Genomic DNA, 22,908 nt, shown 5'->3' with positions numbered 1-22,908 from the left:
ATATGTTAGTCACATGGAAAATTGAAATGTCAGAAAGTTCAACAGTTGCTATTAATACAAAAGATGATTTTAAATGATGGCCATTGACTTGATGACCTGTTATTGAACTATGAGGTGGATATTGTGTGTTAACTCACAACAACAGGCAAGTAAAGCATTTGTGTACTACTCTGGATGTTTAGTGATTAAACTTGGTCCTTCTTCATCCACAAGATTTCCACTGAGGCAGAGACTCTGCATGAAGATGCTGCCATGGCATCTGAGTCCCACTATGATGACATTCAACAGGTGAGTTAACCACAACTCAATGTTGGTATTAGTTACATGTTTCTTTCCAGTTACAAACCATGAAGACTGGATGTGAATGCTGAGGTTAGATACACAGGTCCTGTGTATCACTCTACTGGACAGCTTTAGACACTAAGAGGACTGTGTGTCAATGCTGTTTTTCTTCTGTTAAACTGAATGATCATACTCTTTAGATATGAAATACTATAATCAGTGTCTTTCTACCTGATTGTAATAACTCACAACAAGAGCCAGTGAAGCATTTGTGTACTACTCTGGATGTTTAGTGATTAAACTTAGTCCTTCTTCATCCACAAGATTTCCACTGAGGCAGAGACTCTGGCCGTTTCTCAATCGCGAGGATATTGGCTTCCAAGCCAATATTTCAAGGATGCTACGTCATCGAGTGCCGCCGAAGGACTGTTCCAATCTCCAGCATACTTGGAATTCCACCGAGGCTGCGTCCTTGGTTTGGGGGAAATTTCGAGGCTGCACATGAGTAGACTTCGCGTCCTTAAAATCCCCACAATGCTTTGCGCATGGACCAATTTCCCCAAATCTGTGGCGGAAAATGTAAGGCGTGGCCTCTCATATGACGCACACCTGCACACTTGCTAGCCTGTTCCACTCTTCGTTTTCCGAATGCCAGGATGTATTCTTGACTCGCTTCTGAAGCAAGATGCTCGGCTCGGCTGTGCTACCAAGCAAGCATCCTCGCGATTGAGAAACGGCCTCTGTATGAACATGCTGCCATGACATCTGAGTCCCACTATGATGACATTCAACAGGTGAGTTAACCACAACTCAATGTTGGTATTAGTTACATGTTTCTTTCCAGTTATAAACCATGAAGAATGGATGTGAATGCTGAGGTTAGATACACAGGTCCTGTGTATCACTCTACTGGACAGCTTTAGACACTAAGAGGACTGTGTGTCAATGCTGTTTTTCTTCTGTTAAACTGAATGATCATACTCTTTAGATATGAAATACTATAATCAGTGTCTTTCTACCTGATTGTAATAACTCACAACAAGAGCCAGTGAAGCATTTGTGTACTACTCTGGATGTTTAGTGATTAAACTTAGTCCTTCTTCATCCACAAGATTTCCACTGAGGCAGAGACTCTGGCCGTTTCTCAATCGTGAGGATATTGGCTTCCAAGCCAATATTTCAAGGATGCTACGTCATCGAGTGCCGCCGAAGGACTGTTGCATACTTGGAATTCTACCGAGGCCGCGTCCTTGGTTTGGGGGAAATTTCGAGGCTGCACATGGGTAGACTTCGCGTCCTTAAAATCCCCACAATGCTTTGCGCATGGACCAATTTCCCCAAATCTGTGGCAGAAGATGTAAGGCGGGGCCTCTCATATGATGCACACCTGCACACTTGCTAGCCTGTTCCACTCTTTGTTTTCCGAATGCCAGGAACTATTCTTGCCTCGCTTCTGAAGCAAGATGCTCGGCTCGGCTGTGCTACCAAGCAAGCATCCTCGCGATTGAGAAACGGCCTCTGTATGAACATGCTGCCATGACATCTGAGTCCCACTATGATGACATTCAACAGGTGAGTTAACCACAGCTCAATGTTGGTATTAGTTACATGTTTCTTTCCAGTTACAAACCATGAAGACTGGATGTGAATGCTTAGGTTAGATACACAGGTCCTGTGTATCACTCTACTGGACAGCTTTAGACACTAAGAGGACTGTGTGTCAATGCTGTTTTTCTTCTGTTAAACTGAATGATCATACTCTTTAGATATGAAATACTATAATCAGTGTCTTTCTACCTGATTGTAATAACTCACAACAAGAGCCAGTGAAGCATTTGTGTACTACTCTGGATGTTTAGTGATTAAACTTAGTCCTTCTTCATCCACAAGATTTCCACTGAGGCAGAGACTCTGGGTGTTTCTCAATCGCGAGTAAAGCTGCTTCAGAGCCACTATTTCAAGCATACTACGTCATCGAGTGCCGCCGAAGTACTGTTCCAATCTCCAGCATACTTGGAAATCTACCGAGCCCGGCGTACTCCGTTTGGAGAAATATCGAGGCTGCACATGAGTAGACTCCGCGGTCTTAAAATCCCCACAATGCTTTGCGCACGGACCAATTTCCCCAAATCTGTGTCGGAAGATGTAAGGCGGGGCCTCTCATATGACGCACACCTGCACACTTGCTAGCGTGTTCCACACTTCGTTTTCCGAATGCCAGGAAGTATTCTTGACTCGCTTCTGAAGCAAGATGCTCGGCAGACATGTGCTACCAAGCAAGTGTACTCGCGATTGAGAAACACCCACGGTGTTTGCAGAGGGCGCACAACATCTTCAAAGACACCTCTCATCCTGCAAACTATCTGTTCGTCCTCCTACCCTCGGGAGGCGCCTCAGGAGCCTACAGTCCAAGACCAGCAGGTTCAGGGTCAGCTTCTTCCCCAGGGCTGTTACCCTGTTGAACTCTGCCCGCTGATAGACTCAAGCCCATACCCACCACCCACCTGTTTATATATTTTACTGTCAATGCCGTTTACACTGTATAGATTAATCTGTTTATAGCCTATTTATAATTATTCTATTTATAATAATTCCATGTATAATTATTCTTATTATGTAAGGCAAGGCAAGGCAAGGCAAGTTTATTTATATAGCACCTTTCAACACAAGGTAATTCAAAGTGCTTTACAAAAATGGAAGACATTTTAAAAATGGCATTTAAAATCAGTCATTAAAAAGAAAAGATAATAAAATAAACATTAAAAGAAAAAATACATGGATAAAAGTTAAAAGTTACAGTGCAGTTTAAGATGTGAATAGTTTAATTAAAAGCAGCGGCAAAAAGAAAAGTCTTCAGCCTGGATTTAAAAGTAGTAAGAGTTGCAGCGGACCTGCAGGTTTCTGGGAGTTTGTTCCAGATATTTGGAGCATAATAACTGAATGCTGCTTTACCATGTTTAGTTCTGACTCTGGGGACAGAAAGCTGACCAGTCCCTGAAGACCTGAGAGTTCTGGATGGTTCATAATTTAGCAGTAGGTCAGACATGTATTTTGGGCCTAAACCATTCAAAGCTTTATAAACCAGCAACAATATTTTGAAATCTATTCTTTGACACACAGGAAGCCAGTGTAAGGACTTCAGAACAGGAGTGATGTGATCCACTTTCTTAGTGTTAGTGAGGACTCGAGCAGCGGCGTTCTGAATTAGCTGCAGCTTTCTAATAGTTTTTTTAGTGAGGCCTGTAAAGACACCATTGCAGTAGTCGAGTCTACTGAAGATAAAAGCATGGACAAGTTTTTCCAAATCCTGCTGTGACATTAGCCCTTTAATCCTAGATATGTTCTTTAGGTGATAGTAGGCTGATTTAGTAACTGTTTTAATGTGACTGTTGAAACTCAGGTCAGAGTCCATGACTACACCTAGATTTCTGGCTTTATCTGTTGTTTTGAACATTGCAGACTGAAGCTCAGCGCTAACTTTTATACGTTCTGCCTTGGCTCCAAAAACCATTACCTCAGTTTTATCTTTGTTTAATTGGAGAAAGTTCTGACACATCCAGTCATTGATTTGTTCAATGCACTTACTCAGTGTTTGAATTGGAGCATAATCTCCTGGTGAAATTGTTACGTAAAGTTGTGTGTCATCCGCATAGCTATGGTAACTTATTTTGTTGTTTTTCATTATCTGAGCCAGTGGTAGCATGTAGATGTTAAAGAGAAGAGGCCCCAAGATGGAGCCTTGAGGTACCCCACATGTCATATTTGTCAACTCAGATGTGTATTTACCTATAGAAACAAAGTTTTTTCTGTCCTTTAAGTAGGACTCAAACCAATTTAGAACTGTTGCCGAAAGTCCCACCCAGTTTTCTAGTCGGTCTAGTAATATGTTGTGGTCAACAGTGTCAAACGCAGCACTGAGATCTAATAATACTAACACTGAAGTTCTGCCACTGTCTGTGTTTAAGTGGATGTCATTGAAGACCTTTACAAGAGCAGTCTCAGTGCTGTGGTTTGGACGAAATCCTGACTGGAACACATCCAAACAGTTATTTAAATGCAAGAAGTTACTCAACTGTTGAAATACAACTTTTTCAATGATTTTACCTAGAAATGGCAGGTTTGATATTGGCCTGTAATTGTTCATTACTGAGGCATCTAGATTATTCTTTTTTAAGAGCGGTTTAATGACTGCAGTTTTCAGGGCCTCTGGAAAAATACCTGAGTGAAGAGATGTGTTTACTATATGAAGTAGATCTGAGGCCATGCAAGGAAAAACATCTTTGAAAAATCCTGTTGGAATAATATCAAGGCAGCAGGAGGAGGATTTCAGAAGTTGAATAATGTCCTCTAAGTTTTTACCATTAATCTGATGGAATTGTGTCATGGTGTTTGAATTGATATTAGGTGGACATAGGGACAAAACATTTGCTGTACCTGATGTAGAGGCACTGACTGCTTGTCTAATTTTCTGAATTTTGTCAGTGAAGAAGGAGGCAAAATCATTGCACGCCCTGGTGGATAGAGATTCAGAGGCTACTGACACTGGGGGGTTAGTTAGTCTGTCGACGGTAGCAAACAAGGCATGTGCGTTGTTTTTGTTTTTGGTAATGATGTCAGAGAAGAAAGACTGTCGTGCGTTTTTCAATTCCAAATTATAAAGGCCAAGTCTCTCTTTATAGATTTCAAAGTGAACCTGGAGATTTGTTTTTCGCCACCTACGTTCAGCTTTTCGACACTCTCTTTTTTCTGTTCTCACGGTCATGGCCTTTCTCCATGGAGATATTTTCTTGCTAATCACTTCCTTTACCTTAGTTGGAGCAATGGTATCTATAACATTTTTAATTTTTGAATTAAAATGATCTACTAGCTCATTTACTGAGATGTTAGCAGGGGCAAGTGTGGATGAAAAATTATGAGTAAACATTTCCCTAGTATTTTCTGTTAAATATCGCTTTGTGGTTACCTCTTTCTGAACATTTTTGTGAACAGAAATAGAGCTCTCAAAGAAAACACAGGAATGATCAGAGAGTGCAACATCAGTCACCACAACCTTTGAGATATTCAGACCCTTTGAGATAATTAAGTCCAGAGTGTGCCCCTTATTGTGCGTGGGCTCCGCCACATGCTGAGTCAGTCCATAGTTATCAAGAACACAAAACAGTTCTTTAGCCCCTCTGTCCTGGGGGTTGTCAACATGGATGTTAAAATCACCAACAATGACTAAACGGTCAAAGTCAATACACACTATAGACAGCAGTTCAGTAAAATCATCAAAAAAGCTTGCACAGTATTTGGGTGGTCTATAGATATTTAGGAACAGAGCTCGAGAGGAGCATTTCAGCTGAAGGGCCACATATTCAAAAGAAGCAAAGTCCCCATAAGATGTCTTCCTGCATTGAATGGAATCATTGAACAAAATAGACTCCTGCACTGCTATTTTGCACTTCTGGTCAGATGCCAAAACTTACATTTCGTCACTAGTACATGTACTACGTAATGACAATAAAGTTGAATCTGAATCTGAATCTGAATCTGAACATATATGAAAAATATATTTATTAACAAAAGTTTAACGTAAACCAAAAAAACTAACACAAAGGAAAAGCAAAAAGGCTAAGCGATGTGGCTGCTCCGCGGTCAGGTCCTCTGCGGGGGAGAGAGATCGAGAGTCTGCTCAGGCCTTTAAATCCTCTGGTGCCAGCAGACAGGTGTCCTCAATCAGCGCTGACACAACAGAGGGAGAACATTAAAGGGCCATACACACACACCACAGGAGACAGTAAAGCAGGGGTCGTCACAGTGTGTGTGTGTGTGTGTGTGTGTGTGTGTGTGTGTGTGTGTGTGTGTGTGTGTGTGGTGTGTGTGTGTGTGTGTGTGTGTGTGTGTGTGTGTGTGTGTGTGTGTGTGTGTGTGTGTGTGTGTGTGTGTGTGTGTGTGTGTGTGTGTGTGTGTGTGTGTGTGTGTGTGCAAACAAAAATACTTTTCACAACAGTCCGTCCGTGCCACTGTGCCATGTTAAATGCTTCTAAAGGGTTGTGTGTGAGTGTGTGTGATGTTTTCCATCTGCAGGATGAACATAATACACTGATACCCATTCATTTCCTATGGCTGTCAATTCTGACCGAAAGCATCATGGGTGTTTCACTGTTGATTAAATCACAAATAAATCAATGCAAGTGGTGATCGTCAATTGTATATGTTCAGAGGCCTAGTGTGGAGGATAACATAAGGTCTTAAGGCAATTGGATGAAAAACACAATATTTATGATCAAAAACAAAGTCACTCAGTCACTTTTGACCCGAAATGCAAGAGAAGGGTTAAGTAAACATTTGATAAGCGTGATTTTTGTGAAATTATAGTCTTTATTGTAAGTGGAAACATTCAAAAACATTTGGCACGTTTACAAAACAGTAAAAATTCACATCACTAGCTTAATGTATCTAAGAATATAAATATTTCTATTATACATCTTAATAGAAATATTACAATGACAGCATAAACAATAAAAACTAAAATAAGCTACAAGTTAGGTCACTTTATCAAATTCATAACAGTCATACTCTCAACTTTCCAAAGAGTTTGTAAAGATTGTAAAGATGTATCAGGATCTGAAGTTGTCTTACTGGACTGTAAGAAAACTACACATACTACAACATTAAATAATCCATCATTAAAACAAATATACCTATTAATATGTTTGTAATTATTGGGATAATTATGCGTACCATGATCATTGCCATAAGCCTCATCATGGTGACCAACAAATATACGGAACATAAACTAACTACACAGTTTGTATAGGAGAATAAACAGATCAGGGTCAAACAAGTCATCAGCCTTTAGTTTAGATAAGGGGGTCATGGTTATGGGCTGGGGGGGTCAAGGTTAGCTTTGTTCCTGGCCCAGATACGTTTAAAAGAGTTACCTTGCCAAGAGGGGGTGCTAATAATGTTGGACATGTGCTAATGCTTGACATTTAAACAGATTTAGAAGTCTACCATAGAAAATAAAGCACCTCATTTCACATGTTTTATTGTTTAATCTCCTAACTGCTCTTCTATTCTGCTCCATATCGGACATCAATCTCCTTGGGAGTGTCTGATTGGCCCTCCATGATTTGTTGGACTTGGGTGATCACCTTTTCGTGGAACACAATGTCCAGGTGGGCCAGCCCTCGGTACTCGGTCACATGCACAGGCTGCTCCTGCTGCTCCGCCCACTGTTTGCAAAGGCTCATGCTAAAGCTGTCCACCGTGTCGTCCCCATCGGCGTAGACAAAGTCCACCGGGTCCTTGTTTGGAAACTCCTCGTCGTATATGTATGTCACGGGAGTTGGAAGGCCCACGCTGTACATACACCACACCTCGACAGCAGGAGGGTAGAGGTCTCCAGTGAGGTTCTTGGTGTCCTCCCACATGTGCCTGCAACCAACAAGAAGATTATGGGGTTGTAAAATCGAATAGATACAATGGATCATATGACTACTTGTGAAAAGGGTCTTTAGTATTGTTTAATCGGCTTTCAATGATTTAATCATTGGGGGAAATGGCCAAAATGATGTGTGTAAAGTGTAGCAAGGGGGATATCCACTTTATTGATAACGGATATCCACACCAAAACTTTCTCTTCCTTTTGCCGGTCATTGTTTACAATTCGATCTGCAACTCAAGAATGGAATTTGAATTGAGGGACACAAATTCAGCTAATTTATAAAAACAGATATCTTCATATGAATGCAGATAAATAAATAAGAAACGCTTAGTTGGATTGGACAGCAATCAGGTTCCGACCCTCACAAAACAGTGATTGGTCGATGTGTTGCCTTTCTTTGAAGATTAATATTCGTAAAACTGTTCAATATAAATCATTAAGGTTGATTTGCATTGTTTATACTGCCCCCCTGTGTTCGTTTGTGGTACCTAGGATGTGTGCATGTAATAGGGAATTTCTTCAGTTGACGTCACGACATGCAGCCGACTCCCGGGGTGTTTCTCAATCGCGAGTACGCTTGCTTGGTAGCACATGTCTGCCGAGCATCTTGCTTCCGAAGCGAGCCAAGAATACTTCCTGACATTTGGAAAACAAAGAGTGGAACAGGCTAGCAAGTGTGCAGGTGTGCGTCATATGAGAGGCCCCGCCTTACATTTTCCGTCACAGATTTGGGGAAATTGGTCCGTGCGCAAAGCATTGTGGGGATTTTAAGACCGCGGAGTCTACTCATGTGCAGCCTCGATATTTCTCCAAACGGAGTACGCCGGGCTCGGTAGATTTCCAAGTATGCTGGAGATTGGAACAGTCCTTCGGCGGCACTCGATGACGTAGTATGCTTGAAATAGTGGCTCTGGAGCAGCTTTACTCGCGATTGAGAAACACCCCCGGTGCTGCAGAGTTCCTTTCTAGAGAGACTCATGGGACCTTATTTCGGAAAAAGTTTGTATTGAAGTCAATGGAGAGAGAAAGATTATCTTTCGATCCCGTTTGAATTGTGCCACGAATTACACATATGATGTTTGTCAATCTTAAATAATAATTTCCATGTCAAAAAAGTCACAGTTTGTCGTAAAACTGTTGAAATATAAGACTATGAAAAATACGCAACTAGAAAGACAACAAATCCCAGAATCCCGATCCCGCATGCTGGCTCTTACGGAACCGACTAACTCCCCTTGTGTGTATGTACAGCTCTCAACATGCCCAGACTTGTAGTGATTTTCACCTCTTTTAATACTTTTCGCCTCATTCTGAAAGAAAGAGGTGAAATGTGCGAACGTGACGGCCGTCTTGGTGTGTGGTGCGAGACGGGAGATGTAGTTCATTGAGCGGTTTCACACAAAAAAAGTGTTACTTCACAGTTTTACGACACATTTGTATTTTTTTGACTTGTAAAATTATCTTTTAAATTGACAAACATCATATGTGTAATTCGTGGCACAATTCAAACGGGATCGAAATATAATCTTTCTCTCTCCATTGACTTCAATGCATAACTTTTCCGAAATAAGGTCCCATGCATAGACTGTGGGTGTTTCTCAATCGCGAGTACGCTTGCTTGGTAGCACATGTCTGCCGAGCATCTTGCTTCAGAAGCGAGGCAAGAATACTTCCTGGCATTCGGAAAACAAAGGGTGTTTCTCAATCGCGAGTAAAGCTGCTTCCGAGCCACTATTTCAAGCATACTACGTCATCTAGTGCCGCCGAAGTACTGTTCCAATCTCCAGTATACTTGGAAATCTACCGAGCCCGGCGTACTCCGTTTGGAGAAATATCGAGGCTGCACATGAGTAGACTTTGCGGTCTTAAAATCCCCACAATGCTTTGCGCACGGACCAATTTCCCCAAATCTGTGGCGGAAGATGTAAGGCGGGGCCTCTCATATGACGCACACCTGCACACTTGCTAGCCTGTTCCACTCTTTGTTTTCCGAATGGCAGGAAGTATTCTTGACTCGCTTCTGAAGCAAGATGCTCGGCAGACATGTGCTACCAAGCAAGCGTACTCGCGATTGAGAAACACCCAAAGAGTGGAACAGGCTAGCAAGTGTGCAGGTGTGCGTCATATGAGAGGCCCCGCCTTACATTTTCCGTCACAGATTTGGGGAAATTGGTCCGTGCGCAAAGCATTGTGGGGATTTTAAGACCGCGGAGTCTACTCATGTGCAGCCTCGATATTTCTCCAAACGGAGTACGCCGGGCTCGGTAGATTTCCAAGTATGCTGGAGATTGGAACAGTACTTCGGCGGCACTCGATGACGTAGTATGCTTGAAATAGTGGCTCTGGAGCAGCTTTACTCGCGATTGAGAAACACCCTGTGGCTGCGTTTCACTTCGGTTAAATGGATTCCTTGCGTCCCTCACTTGCGTCGTTTCCCTGCGACTAGCCCCTCCCACCAGGGAAGCATGGAGAGACGCAAGGAAACCACGAGAAGCAGGGAAATGAGTTTTAAGAGCAATGGGACGTCCTTTCCTCCGGAGCGTCACGTGAAGCGACGTCCGTTTGTGATGACGCTGCACAGCTGATCGTCTGACAGCAGCTCTGTCCCCGTTATTTTCACAAACACCCCCGCCTCTGTTAGTACACATTTACTGACACAAACATTTGTATCATCTGTTGTGAGACCCAAATAAATCAAATCAAATAAGAACTCATTCTCAAAAAAGATAAACGCCATTCTTAAAATGTATAAACGAACAATAGTTAGATTAATATTGATTAGAGTGCACAATAGAAATAAAATAATTGAGAGAAGAAAAAGAGATATGTTATCTATCAAAAGTTTTTCCCTCTCTGTTTTGTACATGTTGCAGTGTAATACGATGTGTTCCACATTTTCTTTCACTCCACACCCCCTGCATTCTTCAACTTCGCTTTTTACCATTATAAACATTGTGCCGTTTAATCCTGTATGATCCAATCTGAGTTATAGTGATGATGATCTCCTCCCGTCTGTTCCTTTCTGTATAGATCTTTATTATGACTGATTTCTGTAACTTGTGGTATCTCCTCCCTTTCTGATCTTCCTCCCACCTTTTCTGCCATATTTCCATACCCTTCTTCTTAATTATTGCTTTTCCTTCTCCTTTCCCAAGTGAAACTGGTATTGCTATTTCCTTCTGTAATGCATCTTTTGCTAATTTATCAGCATGCTCATTCCCTTGAACCCCCTCATGTGCAGGCACCCAGCATAACTGCACATCTATTCCCCTTCTCTGAAGTCTCAGTAAGCAATGGTTAAGTTCAATCATGAAATCTTCTCTAACAGTTATTGTCGACTGTATGCTTTCCAAAGCAGATAGTGAGTCTGTGCATATCACCCTATCAGGTCTCTTCAACCTATTGTAGCCCAATAATTGCTGCGAGTATTTCTGCTGTATAAACTGATAAGTTATGTGACACTCGTTTTGAGATTGATATTTTGAATTCTGGTATATACACGCCTATCCCCACGCATTCTTGCTTCTTAGATCCATCTGTATACATTTTGAGGTAATTGTAATACTTTTCATTCAGGTACATACTCGTTTTAATTCCCACTTCATTTATTTGCCACTCTTTTTTCCTTTCTATGATACTCACATCTATGTTAGCTTCTGGGGAAAGCCATGGGGGAACACGGCTAAATGGGCTTGCTTTGGCAAACTTTATGGTCTCCACTCCATATGCCCTCGTTCTCTCCTTACTTGTCCAGCCAAACCCACGCCCCTGGAACTTTGTATATTCCCAGCAATCCTGTAGTATTCTGTTTGTGATATTTTCCTCTCCACTTCCTTGCAGCCTGACCCAGTAGGCCTATGACAGAGCAAGTTTCTCTCTTCATGCACAAATGTGTTTAATCGTTAATGTCAGATATGTACTAAGTAAATACATTTGTTCCTGCTCAAGATTAGATTCAACTTTATTGTTATTGCACAGATTACAGGTACTGAGACAACGAAATGCAGTTTAGCTTCTAACCAGGAGTGCAACAAGCAGTAAAGTGAAAAGTAATGTACACAATCTACAGAATAAAATATAGAATGAATTGAATGATGAAAAAACAGTGAGGGGTATGAATACACTAGATATACACAGTAGCCTAGCCTAGTATGAACAGTGTGTTGTATGAATATGCTAAGATATATAAAGTATGACAACGGTAAGCAGTGCAAGTATAGTATAAAATATATAGATATTAATTTCATGATGATAAACATTGTGGAACAATGATGAAAAATGTGAATGGAAGTGGCGACGTAAAACTGACACAAAACAACAACACACTTTTGCCGAGCCAATGGAGAGTTTCATCAGCAGCACGGGGTAAAAACCACCAATGAGCGCTCAGCTCGAGATACCAGCGAGTCGTTTCCCATCAAGCATTTCGCTTCCGCAGCCCGTGGAGAGAAACTGCGCCGCCTCGCCGCGCCTCGCTCTCAAGTCTGCGGGCGTCTTTGTCCCGCGAGATTTCAACGTCTCATGTAGGCGAGCCTCCTGAGCAAGTCGGACAAAATGACTAACCATCATGCAACGCACTAGCAAGACGTTGATCGCAATTGCGCAGGTCTGCGCAGGTCTCGCTTGTCTCAAACAAGCCTACTATGTTTAGGCTTATTGCATTATTAATGTTGGCGTGTTTATTGCACTTACATTTAGAGTAAGCTGTTGTTTTCATATGCCTTTGATGGTAAAATGGTGAATTGTATTTGTTTGGTTAAATGGGTTTAGTTAGTAGCATTACATACAGATGCTGTGTACATGTATGAGTGTATGTATGCGACGCAGACTAATTGAATTAATGTATGTATATCAGTTATATATGTACTAATGTATGCTTTATTTCTGTATTGTATTTCTAGTTTCACAATGAGAATCGTACAGTAAACATCAAGAAAAGCTAAAGCCTTGTGATTATTGGAGGATTCAAGTTGTTAGCTACCTGTCTAGCTTTGCATGGCCGCACATTGCGAGGGCAGAACAGTCGATACTCCTGGCACATTTCAAACGGACACCAGAATGCTTCCAATACCAAAATTGCATTCCTGTTGCTTACAGATTCCAGATTCATATGTCGATCACCATTTAGTAATATAATGATTACACTTTGTATATAATTACCCCCTGATCTGCAGCTCCTCACATCCCTATATAACTTTGTATAGGGACCTTAATGAGCCGGAGCCGAGGTGCTATTAAGCCCAGCTGCCCGGAGTCACACGGCGGCCCCTGTCTCTCTCCAAAGCGGCTGCAGAAGGACGAACTTGGCGATCCTCTCCCCTCGACCACCTATCTCAGCATTTACCACAATAAATGTGCCGTGGTTTTGTAAACTCGTGTATGTCTCCTTGTCTTTCCGTTGTGGCCTACGAGCCGGTCATAACAAAGAGTAAGTTATTTTTACCTGTAATAAACTACTACTGTTTGATGAGAAATCAAATCATGGTTTGCTATATATGAATGATAAGTTATAGGAGCAAATAATTCAGGGAAGAAAGGATAGGCCTACTAAGTATTTCCATTAAACTTTATTTTTAGAAATGTACAAAATGAATATAAATATACATATATACACGGTATATCATCAATTCCTCCCCGTTGTCGGCATCTTGCCTATCGCAGCCGGAGCTTTTTAGGACGATGCATCAGTGTGGTAGTCCCGTCCCCGTCATGTATTGTCCGGCAGGATCTGGCTGGACGAAATCAAATGCAAATCACAAAATATTAGAGAAACTTAGTTGTTTTAGATTCGTTAGTAGTAGTTGTGGTAGGAGTGTGGATCTATCTAATCCATCTATCTTATCAACACAGTAAGCTTGCCAGCTAATATGCTAACCTAGCTTTCTTGTTTACTTTGGTAGCTAACACGATATGAACGCTAGCTCGGAGGAACGGCAACTATAATGTAGTGTAATAAAACTACTATGAACAAAAGCTAGTGGTTCATATTAGGCTAGCAATAACGTGTTTATAATTGCAATCTTATACGGGTAGTCTGCTACGTTCGGTCATTCATTGTAACTGGCATGAATACATTGTTTTCCGCTAGCATGTATAGCTAGCCTCGTTAGCTATACATGCAGTATGTACATGTACTGTCACAATGTACGGTAAATCACCCGGAGTATACTGTATGAGTATTCCGTGTGTGACTGCAGACATTCTTCTGCCATGACAAACATGTAAGGCCATCTGCTGACATTGTAGTTGATATATTTAAACGCTAGCAACGTCGTTAGCCCAGTAAGTTGGGCTTGTTTAGTGTAATAAAACCACTATGAACAAAAGCTAGTGATTCATATTAGGCTAGCAAGAACGTGTTTACAATTGCAATCTTATACGGGTAGTCTGCTACATTCATTGTAGCTGGCATAACAAAAATGTTTACCCGAGCAAACCCATGTCTAGCTCCGTTGGTTAGCTCGGTAGCATAAACGCTACGCCAGCTATAATGTAATTACGTTTCGCGACTGACCGTACGGCAAATCACCCAGAGTATACTGTCTATGAGTATTTCGTGTGTGAATTCAGACATTCTCCTGCTATGAGATACATGTATGTAAGGCCATCTGCTGATATTAGAGTTGATATATGGAAACGCTAGCAACTTAGTTAGCACAGTTAGCACTGTGTCAATGGCTTAGCAGTCCGACACAGTTTACACATTTAAACAGTCTTGTTTGATAAATACACAAATAACAATGCAAACTTACAGGTTGTGTACCCGAATCTTCCCCTGCTCCAAACGGTCCAAACAAACTAGGAATAGCATCGTCCTTCAGTTTCAATTGCTGTGCATATCCGGCCTCAAACTGGGCAATGTTTTGGAAGCTTTTGTCTGTGAAATGCCGCGCACACAGTAACGTTCTTCGAACCTCTGAAGGAACAGTGTTAAAAAGAAATGTCAACCACTGACTTCGTCGTGGTTCTTCCGTCGGTAGGACAAACAGCTCAGATTTCTCCTCACATTTCAGGAAACAGGTCCTTGGCATTGGCATGACTGGATCGATTGTGAACTGAACCAGAGCTTCCAACAGTAAATGTTAGGCTGGCAGAGGGTGCGGCCAGCGTTGCTGGGTGTGGCCATAGCTCTTCCGGATTGGTCCATTTTGTTCCGGGTACCGCATGACATCATGCGGTACCCGGAAGAATCAAATGGACAGTGACGTATCTCCAACGAGGCGTTTTGGGGAGGTATTTTCTGTGTTAGAGTTTTACTCGCTACAGGGTGTACTTTGAGGGTTTTGACTCTGCACACCGTTTACATGCATAAAAACCTTCATAACACACAAGGGGACGGGTAATAACCGGAAAAGCATGACATGGGAGCTTTAAGCAGAGTTAGCATTACCCTCTTTTAGCATTGCAGTACCAGGATGGATAGAAGGGTTGGGTTTTGAAAACGATAAATATCTTTCTTAAACTTGAGAAGATAACATTTCTTTAAGAAGCAGAGGTATATTATTTATTCATATCGTTTTTGTATTCAATGTTATGCACTGTTAGTTAATGTTAATTATTTTCCAATACATTTTAATAATTGATTTCATTTATTTGTATTTTATTTATTTTTACTTTGTTGTCTTTTCCTATATGGAATCTATGTCATTTTGGATTCAACTGGGGAGGGGATAAGTGAGGTGTTAAGAGGGGAAGTTCTGACAAGGGTGGAAATGTCAAATGGAAGGAAAAACTGTTTTCAATTGTAACACTGTGTGTTTGTATCTGTACTTCAATAAAATAATATAATATAAAAAATAAATAAATGTATAAATATATAATAATCCTTTTTTTAAATTGTCACTTTCTTTTCTGATTGCCTTGATGAGCCTATAATTATTTTTATTTATTTTTGACAAAGACATAGTCCTTTGTTTCTGGGATAAAGTCATAGTCATTCAGCATTAAAACTGAACAAGAACTTAAAATAGCTTATCAATGATCAAAGAAATCTATGTAAAAGAGACCAAAACCACCACTGAGATAACTATTCGACTCAGAGGGGCAGCCCTGATTAGATTAAATCTGTAAATTACCAGCCGTCCTCATAGTTGATGTCTGTGAAGAGGCGCTGGTAGTCCTGGTTGGTGTAGTTGATGGTGGGTGTGGAGATGAACACGTGGTCGCTTGGCCAGGCTTTGGTGGGCAGAATCCAGGGATTAGTGGGCTTCATCCTCTGCTCCTCGCGGATCTTGATGTTGGAAATCATCGGGATGCCGTCATTTTCTCCTGCAACAAGTCAGGAATAGGAGAGGTTTTAGTAATAAAATATGAACGTTTTATAAGAAAACATTTCTGATAGCATTGTCTTATTTATGGCAGTATATAGCGTTTGTATTCTATTGTAAGTGATTTGTGATGTAGCAAGTCTGTCATCATCTTTTTGGGCGGTAGTAAGTCAGTCTTTAGGTATTTGAATTTCCCCTTGTTGAAATACGTGGCTTCCTCTCATGATACAGAAATGTTATCATTATTGAATAATATTTAATCAGGGCATATACATGTTAACATTTCAACCTATGACTTGTTCATTTTAGACTGCTGACTTCCTGTATCTTATTAGCAACAGATCAACAGTGAAAGTAAATAACCATCTAATCTGACGTAGAGTACATAGAAATGTTTCAATATAGAAAGGTGTATCGAAACTGACCCTCTCATAGCCCATGTTTGTGTTTATTTTTTTCAAGCTGGTTCAAACCAGCTCTCTTCGGAAATCACAAAAACACAAAACTGCTACTCTGTGTTTCTCTCTGAATAATGTGTAGCAACTTTGGGCCAAGCGCTCATTTCACTGCAGACTTGTTCCGAGGTGTTTTTGAAAAGTGGTGAAGATATACAGGGTCTGAAGATTTTAAAATCGATTTCAACAAATACAATTTAAAGCAATGTAATGGGGGATCAGTTTAAGGTCAGAGTGGATAATAATGATATTGGTAAAAAACAAGAAACTACAGGTATGTCACAAAGTTTATTGTAGATTTCCAAACTGGCCATTACCTGACGACAGGGCTCTGAGTATTTTGACAACGCCCCCCCATGGAGCTGCCAGGGAAATGAAGCCCCTGATGTATTTGTCCTTCCAGGCCTGAGGCTGGTGGTTGAGGAAGTAGAGGACGTAGTGGCAGCCCATGCTGTGTGCCAGCAGGAACACAGGCTTCTGGTACTCCTCGTACATCTCCTCCACCAGTTCGTGCAGCTTCGACAAATACTCTGCGTTCTCATCTGTTGGAGGAGGGGACATCATGTGTTTTTCTTTGTTATCATGCGTGATGATGATCAATTACTATCCTTGATCTCATTATTATTATCAGTATAACTTAAAATTGGGTATTGTGACGGTTCTATCAATACCGATACTGCTTATTGTTGCTCTTATCGATATCATGATGAAAGTGGGCACGTGTCCATCTTACACCATCATCAGAGGGCAGGGTTTCTCAATGACTGTAGTTAACTATGAAAGGACCTCTCACACCTATATGCTTCTGCAGCAACGCGGACAGCAAGAACTGTATAACTCTTTAAGCAGCAAAAAAAAAATGTTGGTTCAAACCGCTGTCCACAGAGTGGTGATCTGCAGAGCTGTGCAGAGCAGACACACCAATGCACATGTATACATGTTGCAAGTTCAAAGTTAGGCTAACTTACCTAGCAAGTAGTTAGCGATGCTATGCTTTAGTAGAGGTTCAGTTGTATCTCCGCAGCTAATATTCTAGCAAGCGGTTGCAAATGTAGGCATCTATCAGAAAAAAGGCAACATTTGTAAGTGTTTGGATTTGTCCGTAGCTTTCTTTTGGTCTCCACCAATCCCTGAGAAAACAAAACATTTAAACTGCTAGATAAATGTCTTATTTATCACCAATTGGTCACTTTGTCTGCAATTAAAAAAAACAAAACAATGAGCTAAAAAGAGGCCAAAAAGCCAAAAGAGTTGAGTAAAAAAATATTTCTACACCAATAGCACCTTGAACGAACCAAGACGAATTGTTGGGCAAAGTTAGCTCATGCTAAGCTAATTGAGCATTTAGCTTCTTAACTGTCAAATATTTAACTAGAGGTAGTTAGGAGTGAAAGAGGGGGAACACCAAACTGAAGTCTGTCAAGAGACCAGACACAACTTTAATCACTGCTAATGTTGCTAGTGCTACATGTTTACTGGATGGGTAAATCAGCAAATGTTTGCATGCTGACAATGTTGTAGGAGCTTATTCAATTGCCTCCAAGTAGCCAATTTCTCTTGGTGGAGCTTTAACAAAAACCAAAGACTGTATATAAGAAGTGAACCTAGTCTCCATGACTTCACCCATTGGTTTGTTTGCTACGGATTTGAAGATTCTAATTTGGCATTTTGGCCATTGCCATCTTACTGCTTTATTCTCAATGTAACTCTTAACCTGTTAAGCACCGAGCCTGTTTTTCATGTTTCAGGCTCGAAAATGACATGCCCAAAACAAATGACTACAACTTAACTTCTAAAAGGGTTATATGAATAATTTCTTTTATCAAAGCAAGGTTACATCTGTGAGTTGGATGTAGAAGTGTCAGAATCAATATAAATGTTTTTTATTTTAAAGAAAATTCAGATTTTACATAGTAAAAAACTGTAAATTATAGTGTCCGTCCAAAAATTATTTTTTACAGATAGTGAAAACTACCCTTGGATGATGGGTTAGTAGACTAAAAGCTTTAGGAATCCAAAGTACAACATATAATAAGTACCCTGTATCAAGATTGATGCAAAACAAGTGAAATTTGACCTTTTTAGAGAGATTTAGCCAAAAACCCCCACTTCTGGGGTCATTTGGGTGGATTTGACCTATCTCTGGCCCCCCTTGCTCGATTTGGATCGTTGACACACCTTTCTGACCGTTAGAGCCAATAGAATCGAAGGGGGAGGCCCACACACACACTCATTGTAAAGAGAAAAGGTGGGGGCTGCGCGTCTAGAAATGAAACTAGATTTGCAGATTTTCTCCTTCTGGAGTTTGGAAACTAAAAAGCAGTTTTATTGCTTATGGATTATCAGAAATAATTTCAAAGAGGCACAGACACATAGGATGAACCTATGGATTAACTGCAGTATCGTTTTTTTATCGTTTGAATGCCATTGAAGACCAGTTTTGACCAAGGTAAGCCATGTTAGCGTTTCTAGCTACTTAGCTCCACATGTTATGATGTACGCTTTCGTTTATAGCGTCACGAATGTTTATCACTGAGTGTTGAGGAGGGCACCACTAGATTCAGTGTCTCCAGGACACCAAAAACGAGTGGTTGGTTGTGCATCTAGGATAAGTAATAAGGGAGTTATGAGTGAGTTTAAGTGCCGTTTTAGGTTACATTTTTTCGCTCGTGGCTAATTCAGAGGCTGAGTGAATTAAAAAGATCAGTTAGCTGAGTTTCTTCCCGTTACATGGATATAACACATTCATAGTTTTATTCAATATTAAGATTCCTTAGACGTTGTTTCCTGCAAATGACGCGTTTATCCGCCCGGTACCGGGCGGATGGTGCGTAACAGGTTAATGGGACAATTATTTACAAATGAACATCATGCTTCTTTGAAAAAGTCTTAAGACCAGCAAATTACGATATATTTGCGTTCACACCAAAAAGCCCCAGGAACTAAATTAGTTAATCAGAACCATTTTTACCCCGTTTTCAGTCCCTGCTAGAGAGCAGGGACTTTCGTGGGAGAAAAAAGTTCATACGTCTGATTGGCTGTGCGGAATGCAAACCACGCCCCGTGAATCTCTAGAATTTGTTTTGAAGGCCGCCATTGTATTTGCTCGCATTAAGCTCAGTACAGCGCACCAACGAGTAGATTACTTTGTGAAAGCAGTTATTATGGCAACACTAAATAAATCATCGGAGCGGTGGAGTGATGAGGATGTATCGGCGCTTCTGGCGATTTACTCGGAGGACGCGAAGCGCCGCATTCAGAAGCTTCTACTAGTGATGTGTCGGTCGTGAACGAGCCGATTCTTTTGAACGGCTCTTTGGTACGAACGATGGGGAACCGAGTCGTACTTGGTGAGGGCCGTTCTTTTTATTGTTCAATCGTTGGTCCGCACTCACTGCCTGCCAATATAAACTCGCCACTAAAAAGCTTGATTTTGTTCCCCACACGTATTTTGCGAAGACCCGCCCTTACTCTGATTGGTAGGTTTCAGCTCGAGGAGTGAGATGGGGTGGGTCTTAACGGAATACGCGAGAGAGAAGTCATAACAACTGGTACTGGACAGGTAGACGACGTGTTTTTCGGATGGAAAATGAGCCAAACGCGAAAATGCAGCAGCATTTGGATGCACTTCAACCAAAACCCAGGCAGTGATAAAGCGTACCATTTGTAAAGGCAAAATATCCTTTAATTAAAGCAGGGTCAACAAATAATCTCCATCGCCACTTAAAAACACAGTATCTAATATTAAGAGTTGCGTGAATTTCATTCAAGGCAATGCAACTTTATTGACTTAACACATACAGAGGGTACATTCACAGTAGTACATTCACTGACATGAATGACATGCATATGGCGCCACCTTGTGTCATGTTTACAATGCAGATTATTTACATTAGGTCTGGCAATACAGTCAATCATTATCCTGGTGATTATTTCGCAGATAAACCTAGTAACCCCGCCCCCTTTTAAAAAAACGGCTCTTTTGAACGGCTCTTTTGAACGGCTCTTTGAAAGGAAGGGAGCCATAAGATCCGGCTCCCTTCAAAGAGCCATAATTCCCATCACTAGCTTCTACTGAATGCAGTTTCTGTGGCTCAGCAAAGTTAGCAGACCTGGCAAAGTCATGTCGGGACAACGACGAACTAAGGTAAAATAAAATACATGCACTGCACTGTTTTAATCTGCACAATACTGGTCTCAGATGTACTTTTATTTGCTCAGTAGATCGAGCTAGCCATGCTAGAACTGGCTATCATAGGTCCAAGCTGGCTAACAACATCTAGCTAGCTAGCTATTCTCAGCCGTGCCCGCTATGAACACGTTTGACTTGTGAATAAGTGTGCAATGTTCTGTAATTTGCTTCACTAACTCATGGCACTAATCGTGTGTTTCAGGCGAGGTGTTTCTCTCTGGATTGGAAACTAGTTAGCTTTTCCCTCCGGGATAAAACGATAATATAACGTTAGCAATTAGCATGCTAGCTGGACATAATGCTACCTCTAACAATACATTGTAGTTGCAATAATTTCATGTGTCATTTGCAACATTAATTCTACATGTTAATGGTAATAGCTTAAACAGTTGATTACCTGCATGCCACAAAGACTGATGTTCTAATATTTTGCACATTTAAGTAAAAATGTAATTGAAATTCAATGTATTATTCCTTTTTTGTATTGATTGTTATAATTGTACTCAGCCATGTTATGTTAGATGTCAATCCACTTACACTGTAACTACTCTGGCCTTGAAAGAAGGTTACGCATCTAACTGATGTCCACTAATCCCTATAAAACAAAGTTCAAGCATACATTAAGCACAAAACAATAAATAAGGGCACTTTGATATTTATTTTTTATTTGATATTATTTGATCCTATCTTATCTTCTACTTTACACCTGCATTTTGTACACTGTCCCTGCCTGCACCATGTCCAATGTTGTCTCTGTTGACAACCTACTAGGTGATTAAACTGATCTTGTATCTTGCATATTTCTCCTTAGGAAAGCGGGCACGGGATGACAGCTTCCTTGACACCATCATGGCGATGGACCGCCGTGCCATGGTCAGCAAGGAGAATGAGGACCTGCGTGCCAAGGAGAGGCACGACGAACGGCTGCTGCATTCACACAAGGCCCAGGAATCGGACGACCAGCTGCTCATGGTGATGCCGCGCCATGCTGACTCGGCGGCGCGCCAGGTGGAGGTGTCGGCACGCCAGGTGGAGCAACAAAATACAAAAAGGCTAGGCTTCTGGCAGTGCAAAGCGAGCTGATTAAATCCAACAGGCCTTCAATAAAAAAATTAAGAAAAACTTGTCGTCGTTGTTAAACTGTACAATGACTTGTTGGGAGGCGTGTGGTGCAGTGGTCTGGTGCGTTAGTGTTCGGATCAGGGGAGCACAGGTTCAAACCCCACTGCAGTCAGCATGTCGTTGTGTCCCTGGGCAAGACACTTCACCCCAAATTGCCTACACCTGGGACAGTTAATTTTGTATTATTGTGATTATATATATGCCACTGTTATTAATACTGACACTTCACTTTGCACTAAGGTGTGTCTGCTGCTGAGCCTACCTATTGTTATTATATTGTTATTATATATATATATGTTTTGATACTGCTGACACTTTATTTGATATTGAAAATGTTAACTTCTATTTACATGCATACGACACACCTGGGACAGCGTGATGCTGTTATTGATATTGTCTTGAGTGTGCAATAAAAGAGAACCTACATGGCGATTAAACAGAGCCTGTATCTTAAATTTTTCATTACATTTCTTGCTTATTTCTCCTCTGACACTTTATCTTTACAGTGACCTGTGTAGCATCCTATACATCACATGTAAGTGATTATTCTGATACCATCATGTTTCATCGGTTATAAACTGGCGAAGCTTTATTTATTGTGGCTTTCAAAAAGATAATTTCATTGTATTTCAAAATGGCGTCCACAAGCACTATTTATTTATAGAAAGAGAAATGGTTAAGTTTGTTATTACCAGTGTTGTGATTTCAATATTTTTTATTAATTATAGTAAGGGAACATCTTAGGAGTTAGTGTAGTGAGTTTCAGAGCAGTGTAATTATTATTATTATTTGACCTAAAACTAAATGTTTTTATGAACATGACATGGGGATTTGCTAACTTTTGATTTCCCCCATTTTACACGACACAAATGGAGGCCACTATGGGCCAAAACTAACACGTAGGTTTCTGTAGGGTTCATGGCAGACGGATGCAGTTGCTCTCAGGAGGATATATAATAAAGGTGTGTTAGCTGCTGAGCCTATTTAGTGTGCATACGACACACCTGGCACAGTTTATTCATTTCACACGTAGCATAGCGCGTGCATGTCGTCGTCCAATCCTTTTGTTAATCCTTCTTAACCGCCTTCGCTTCCGAATCAGCATTGCTATTGCATTTGACTGGTCGACGATCTGTATTTGTGTTTGCTTAAATAACT

The 22,908-nt window shown here is 41.0% G+C and overlaps 1 protein-coding gene across 1 annotated transcript in view; it reads right to left on the bottom strand.

Annotated features, from left to right (window-relative positions):
* Positions 1-6,625: 6,625 nt before the first annotated feature.
* The window catches only part of LOC117491199 (phosphatidylcholine-sterol acyltransferase-like), a 42,109-nt gene continuing 25,826 nt past the window's right edge, over positions 6,626-22,908 (bottom strand). The window contains exons 5-7 of the mRNA XM_034141055.1: positions 16,754-16,978; positions 15,790-15,982; positions 6,626-7,704 (exon numbers count right to left, since the gene is read on the bottom strand). Of these exons, the coding sequence (XP_033996946.1) occupies positions 7,341-7,704; positions 15,790-15,982; positions 16,754-16,978 (782 nt within the window). The 3' untranslated portion in view covers positions 6,626-7,340. The remainder of the gene's footprint in view (positions 7,705-15,789; positions 15,983-16,753; positions 16,979-22,908) is intronic.

This window comes from Trematomus bernacchii, unplaced genomic scaffold (genome assembly GCF_902827165.1).
Source record: "Trematomus bernacchii unplaced genomic scaffold, fTreBer1.1, whole genome shotgun sequence".
Classification (NCBI taxonomy): Eukaryota; Metazoa; Chordata; class Actinopteri; order Perciformes; family Nototheniidae; genus Trematomus; species Trematomus bernacchii.
Note: the sequence above shows the minus strand (reverse complement) of the source record. Positions and strands in the feature narration are given on the sequence as shown.